The sequence below is a fragment of the Mesoplodon densirostris genome, chromosome 4 (assembly GCF_025265405.1).
Source record: "Mesoplodon densirostris isolate mMesDen1 chromosome 4, mMesDen1 primary haplotype, whole genome shotgun sequence".
NCBI lineage: Eukaryota > Metazoa > Chordata > Mammalia > Artiodactyla > Ziphiidae > Mesoplodon > Mesoplodon densirostris.
Window position 1 is genome coordinate 66,508,524 of NC_082664.1, and position 7,051 is coordinate 66,515,574.

General features: G+C 40.3%; 1 protein-coding gene across 1 annotated transcript in view; it reads left to right on the plus strand.

Annotated features, from left to right (window-relative positions):
- Positions 1-5,302, plus strand: part of EGLN3 (egl-9 family hypoxia inducible factor 3) — a 28,826-nt gene extending 23,524 nt beyond the window's left edge. Inside the window, exons 3-5 of the mRNA XM_060098175.1 lie at positions 1,478-1,614; positions 3,392-3,465; positions 4,332-5,302. Coding sequence (XP_059954158.1) covers positions 1,478-1,614; positions 3,392-3,465; positions 4,332-4,363 — 243 coding nt within the window. The 3' untranslated portion in view covers positions 4,364-5,302. The remainder of the gene's footprint in view (positions 1-1,477; positions 1,615-3,391; positions 3,466-4,331) is intronic.
- The last annotated feature ends 1,749 nt before the right edge of the window (positions 5,303-7,051 follow it).

Sequence of the window (7,051 nt, forward strand, 5' to 3'; positions counted from 1 at the left end):
TTTTCTTTTTTCCTCTTACGGTGTTAGTACTAAAGTTGATGAGATGAAAATAATAGATATGAAGTTGATTTGATGGGGGTGGGTGGGTAGGGCCATTATTAGGTTATAGGTTATAATTTGATGGTTGATGAAGAGAAAATAATTTATAATTTTAGGAATGGGGATCAATTTCTTTAGTCTAATCCAGAGCTGATAGGATTCTTGATTCTCAATGTGGAATAAGATATATACTTTTCCCTGCCAGGAGCAACACTGAGAGAATTTCACAAAAATAGAACTGTAGGATATTAAACTATCCCCAAGTGAGGTTTCCCACACAGTCCTCCCTCTTGGAGTAAAATGTCTCCCTGGTGGCCTCTTGCCATGGTTTACTATGGTTTGTAAATGCCAAAGGTTTTATGGCTTATTTTTATATTTTTGAACATATATATAGATAGAGATATGAAGTCTGGTTCCACACTGACAAACATTTGTCTGGAATTTGTATGCTTTCTGAAAGCTAGGGATGATTTAGGAGTCTGAGAAGTTGGAGAACTTTTCAGGCTTATTTGGCTTTTGAACCTTCTGTATCTCCTTTCGCTATTCATTAGGCCAGATACTTGCTGTCATAAAGCAAGGATATTTTATCTGGGGTCAGAAAAACTAAACCTGGGAAACCAGTGAATTAGTGACAAGGTTTTTATCATCTCCCTATTGGTAATGTGACTGAAATATATCCCTTAGTTGTCCTTTAAAATCTTGAAAGGTAGTGTTATCGGCAAGAGGGTAAAGTTGTCAGATCAGTGATGATAAATCACAAAGTATGAAATCATTCAAAACATATTTGAGTGCCTGCTAGTGCCGGGCATTGTGCTGTGAGGAAACGTCGACGTGTGAGGTCTGAATTCTACCTTGACATGGTTATTCTAGTAGGACAGCTTGGGTGTACATGTAAAAAAAAGTAATTCAAGGAAGAGAGTGATATATGTCATGAAAGATAAGGTCGTCTGAGAGTTCAGAGAAAAGAGCATGTAACTTCCAACTGATGAAATCAGATAGGAGATAGGGGAGCTCAAAAGAAAGCTGTAAATTCTAATTGAAGGGGAGGTTATGTGTGGTCCCTATCATAGGGAGCTGTTAATATTAGACTGAACTATATGAAATTGCCGGGGGGAGGGGCGGGAGGTGGTTATAGGTCAGAAACAGTCGAATATTGGCAATTCTGTATGATTTGACCTAGTAGTACTCCATGGTGTATCCATGGACTCCGTGATTGTGAGGGTGGGAAGGCTTCATTTGGTGGGAGGTGAATAAGGAGATATGTCTAGCCAAATTTGAAATAACATTTAATACAAAGGAGGAGGCTGAAGTAAAACTTTGGGAGTAATATACGCTTGGAGTGGTGGTTGGAAGATGGCTTTGTTTCTAGATGAGGCTGAAATATCATTGATAATGAACTATGTGTGAGGAAATAATCTACCTTCTTTGTGGCCCTCAGCTACATGGTGGGGTCCTGCGGATATTTCCAGAAGGGAAGTCGTTCATAGCGGATGTGGAGCCCATTTTTGACAGACTCTTGTTCTTCTGGTCAGACCGCAGGAACCCACATGAAGTCCAGCCTTCCTATGCAACCAGGTAACAGCCAGGGCCACGATTCCTCTTGAGAAGCTTCGTGTACAAACCCTCAGAGAATTCTCTAAACTTGTGTTCTATGCAGATGAGGGACCAACCACCCCCCAAAGCTGATAGCAAACCTGTTTGAAGTCAATAAAAATTAAAGGAGAAATTTGGGGTTCTTTAGTACACAAACCTAACATCAGTTTGAACTATGAACAAATTGTTTTCCATTAGGTGAGCATCTTGGATTCCAAATTTCCCAGAGCATTTTTCTCTTCTCTCCTTTCTTCCTCCACCCCCCTTTAAAAAAAACCTAATGTTGAACCACCCCTAGAGAATGTTGGCTGCCACATAACAGGAATTCTGTCTGGTTAGCTCTGGATGAGTTTACAAGTTGCCAGTTGCAAGCAGAGAAAGAACCTCGAGAAAAGAAAGAGGAATTTGTAACACAACGTTGTAAATCAACTATACTCCAATACAAATTTAAAAGGAAAAAAAAAAAAGAAAGAGGAATTTGTTTTGGTTTCTTTTCCTTTTTACCCTTTCCTGAGCTTAAAATTAGATTGGGCTTACTGCACCCATCATGTCCCAACAATTGGATTTTTCAGACTTCTTTCTTTAGATCATGCATGGGGAGATTTTCAGAGTAACTGAACAATTTAGTATTGTTTAGTATTAATCTGGAAACTCTTGATATAATCTTAATTTCAGATTCTGCCTCTCATTTGCCTTTGTTTTATGGCCAAAGCTGTAAACCAGGTGGCATTGGAGCTCTGTGGGGTGCAGCCTGAATTGGGAATAGCAGTTGGGCGCAGGGAGGAGAGAGGTTGGGTAGAAAGATAATGACTAAACCTTAACAAGACTGATTAAATCAAAATCACAGGTGTTAAGAGCTTAAGGTTTATGTGGCCCCTTCCAGAAATCACAGATCTGAGCCCCACATAGATTTTCATATGAAATATCAAATTGGGATGTGCCCTGGGTGAGCAGGTAACTGATTCTGCCACCAAAGCCTGCTCGTGGCTTGTTTAATGTTGTACAATAATTGGACCCTGTCATTTGTGCAGAATTCCCTCGTTCTTCCCCAGTTCCTTTATGACCAGGGTCACAGGGGAAACATTAGCGTATGTTGATGGGAAGCCTTTGGAAAAAATCAAGTGCTATAGAAATTCCATTAACTAATAATAATAATAAAATGAAACTTTTTGAAAACTCATGCATGAAATTACTCCTATTATAGTCTGTCCCATAGATGGGACGCAGTAGAAAGCTTGAGGCCATTAGTATTCCATTGCATCTTTGCCCCAATGTCCAAAACTAAAGAAAAAAGCCAGGAGTTTTAAGTGTCCTGTCATTTGATAAGTTATTCTTCAAAGCTTCACTCCTTTGTGCTTTCCCCATCAACTTAGGTCTCTCAGTCTTTAGCAGAATGACTCCCTTCTAGCCCTTTCTGTGTAGATCATCTTGACCTGTTACATTATTTGTCAAATTGCCTTTCCTGCCTGCTAGAGCCTGGGCTCCCTGAGAAAGAGGCTGATGTATTCACATGACTATTTGAATTCCCATCGTCCAGGATAATGCCTGGAGCATACATGGAATTCCTTAAATGTTTTATTACCTTTAAATAGACTTGAAACCAGAGAAGTTTATTTTAAATTAAAATTGGGATGGACCTCTGATAATAGGAAAAATTTCAAATGTTGGCTTTACAAATGACTGTTACGTGAAATTTATAGTATTTTTTTTTTGGTAGTATTTTTAAACCTCTTTTCTAATATCTACTTATCTTTCACAGATATGCCATGACTGTTTGGTACTTTGATGCTGAAGAAAGGGCAGAAGCCAAAAAGAAATTCAGGAATTTAACTAGTATGTGTTTGATAATTTTCTGTGACTTTTGATCAAGTCAATCCTTGACTTTTATTTGAGATTTTTATGTATATTCTAATATACTCTGTTCAGTCTCAGCCATATATATATGCAAGACTGCATATATATATGATGACAGCCTGGTGGGCTTAATTCTGAAAATTTGGCCTTAGCTCTGCTGGAAAAATCAGAAAAAATGCAAAGGACATCCCCTGTGACTGTCCACTGATTGTGTGACAGTTTATAATAGATGGGAAATAGTTAACTTTTGATCATTAATGTTTGTCCGTCAAACATAACGTTAAATTTTGCCCATGATTTTGGCACATTGCAAAGGAAATACAGTGGATCCCAACAACGATGGTTTATTTGTTATATTGGTACGGGACTATGACTCTCATTAAAAAAACTGGGCTCATGTAATATAAACTGAATATGACGTAAGGTCATTCCTGTCCCCTCCAACCAGTATTGTAAGGCAGCGTTTCCCAAAATACATTGTATTGAAAGCCAAGTTAGTTTGCAGGAAGGTAAAATTCCTGGTCCCCAAATGTGGGAAATGTTACATACTGTATCTCTTTCTTGAAGAGTCACAGTGCTTATGGGCATATTAATCAAGAAAAATTAATCTAAGAAATCTTAAAGATGTATGTAACATTGCCTAACCCATGATCCATTTGGACTGTCTACCTAGCAAATCCCAAAGAAAACACATTTTGCTAAGCCCTGTCAGGAGGCACTCTGCTCAACTTTGTTCTGTAAGATGGGAAGTGTTTGCTGGAGGCTTTTGGGGTGACGTTTGTGACATGAAAGTCATCAGATCTGGTTCCTTACCCTCTTCATTTTCTTTTCTCTTCTCAACCCAGGGAAAACTGAACCTGCCCTCACTGAGGACTGACCCTGATCTGAAATCCGCTGGCCTCATTCATTTTAGTAACAGTTCCTGAATTCACTTTTAAGAGTTGAGATCCAAAGAAGGCCACTTCTTCAGTGACTCGGTGATGAGAACCCCCCTATTGCTTGCATCATTCACATCCCTGTCTTGCGTACGGTACTTTGTGTTTTCTTGCCAAGACTCCATCTACCTTCAGACACTCTCTTTGCCAGATGAACTCATTTGCTAACTCCAGAAATACCTGCAGACGACCTAGCTGGCCAGCGGTTTAATTGTCAGATTTGGTAATCCTGGGTATCAAAGCAAGAACCTGGAAGCACAGGCGAGGGACTGAATCTTACTTGCACTTTATGTACACTTCCTGATTTGAAAGGAGGAGGTTTGCAAAGAAGTTAGACGGTGACAGATGCCACAGAGAGGCATCACTGAAGCCCTAACAGCAGGAAACAGAAATTTGTGTCATCTGAACAATTTCCAGATGTTCTTAATCCAGGGCTGTTGGGGTTTCTGGAGGATTATCACAACTTAATGACGTTATTACCTCTAGAAAGGGCTGTTGTCATAGTCATCAATTTCTAAGTATCCTGTGGGTGGACACTCCTTTTTCCTGGTCCTGCAAACTGGACTTGCTGCCTCTGCCCCATTTTGCTGAAAATATGACTTTCTGATCAAAGATGACAACACCATTTATTTTCTATTTTCACTTCTGACTTAGAGAACCTAATTCATTAATTGTTCTGGTTGCTTTGTTGAAGTGAAATTTGAATTTAAATCAAAGGGGAAAAACATCTTCCTGGTAGTTTGGAGCCAACAACCTCTGATGATGGCATCAAAAGACCTGGGTCTACTGATATACATTAAACGTGTGCATCTTGAACGATTTGAGATTGGAGATGGAGTTGGAAATGTGGGCATTCCTGTTTTTCAGTTTTCCTTTCTAATGAGCTCACCCTTCTTCTTTAACAAAATAAGAAAATCACAAAAACTAGGGCACTGTATTTTAAAAAGGAAATGGAAATAAAACAAAAAATCCTGAAAAGCTGCTTGAGTTCTTCCACATTTTCTGACTCTAGTAGCCTCTTTTCAACAGATTTGACTCTTCAGATCCACTGTGGTTGGCAGTGTGGCCAGAATCATGGAATTTGCTAGAACTGTGGGAAGCTCTGCTCCTACAGTAAGCACAGATTCCGCTGCCTCAAGAACTCTCCATTGAGCTCCTGTTTTATGCAAGTTACTTTTCTTAGTTTTCAACTCCATTTTCATATTTTTTAAATCCCTGTAATTTCTTGCTTGAAAATCCCATGAACATTAAGGGGCCAGAAATATTTTCTTTGGTCACTGACAGATACATAGACTTTCCAAGAAAGAAGCATATTTTTGTGTGTGTGTGTCTGGTTTGGAAAATTTCCAGATAAGACTTGTCTTCATTCTCACGACTGCTCTGTTTTTTTTCTGTAGTACTCATCACCTCCTAACTTACTATGTAATTTACTTATTTATTATGTTCATTGTCTGGCATCCTTCCTCTAGGGTGTAAGCACAATGAAGACAGGGATTTTTTTATGTTTTTAATCAATGGAATGTATTCCCAGCACCTAAAATAGTGCCTGGCACATAGTAAGGGCTCAGTAAATACTTGTTGAATAAACTCACTCTCCTGCTGTAGCGTTTTTTAATTATTTTATTTATTTTGTTTTGGCTGCGTTAGGTCTCTGTTGCTGTGCGCGGGCTTTTCTCTAGTGGCGGCAAGCGGGGGCTGCTCTTTGTTGCAGTGCGAGGGCTTCTCACTGCGGTGGCTTCTCTTGTTGTGGAGCACGGGCTCTAGGCGCCCGGGCTTCAGTAGTTTTGGCACATGGGCTCGGTAGTTGTGGCTCACGGGCTTAGTTGCTTTGCGGCACATGGGATCTTCCCAGACCAGGGCTCGAACCCGTGTCCCCTGCATTGGCAGGCAGACTCCCAACCACTGCACCACCAGGGAAGCCCCTGTCGTCGCGTTTTAATGGTTTGATTCATTTCCTCCATCTTGGGCAGGAAGGGCTCGCTAGAATTTTTGCACATACGTCTTTCTCTTATTGTCGACTTGTAAATTTAGGCTAAGAAAGCTAGAAAGCTTTGGTCACAGTGTCCTCTCCTATCTGTTTGCCTGTTTGAAGAGGTCATTGACCACAATGAATCTGAAGATTGAACCAAGGGGATTCTGCCGTCTGTGTCCAGGGACTGTGGGAGTAACATAAGAGTAGCTTCAGATAGGACAGACTACATTCCTCCTTCAGAACAATTTCAAAAAACTTCAGCAAGAGAGAATGAAAGAAGGTTATTTATTAGGGATTTTATATTCCCTAAAATGGTAGCTAAGTTTGTTTTCACAGGCTCCGGACGCGCAGGCTCAGCGGCCATGGCTCACGGGCCCAGCCGCTCCGTGGCATGTGGGATCCTCCCGGACCGGGACATGAACCTGCGTCCCCTGCATCGGCAGGCGGACTTTCAACCATTGCACTACCAGGGAAGCCCAGTAGCTAAGTTTTTTTCATGATTACTAATGTCATGAGAATGATAATGATGATATTCTGAAGGAATATCATGTCGTTCCAATAGTATGTCTTGTATCTTTCATTTTAATCAATATTTTGACTTGCCAGAAGATCAGACCTCGTAGGCTTTGCTTATTCCTTCCAGACAAAGGTCCTATGA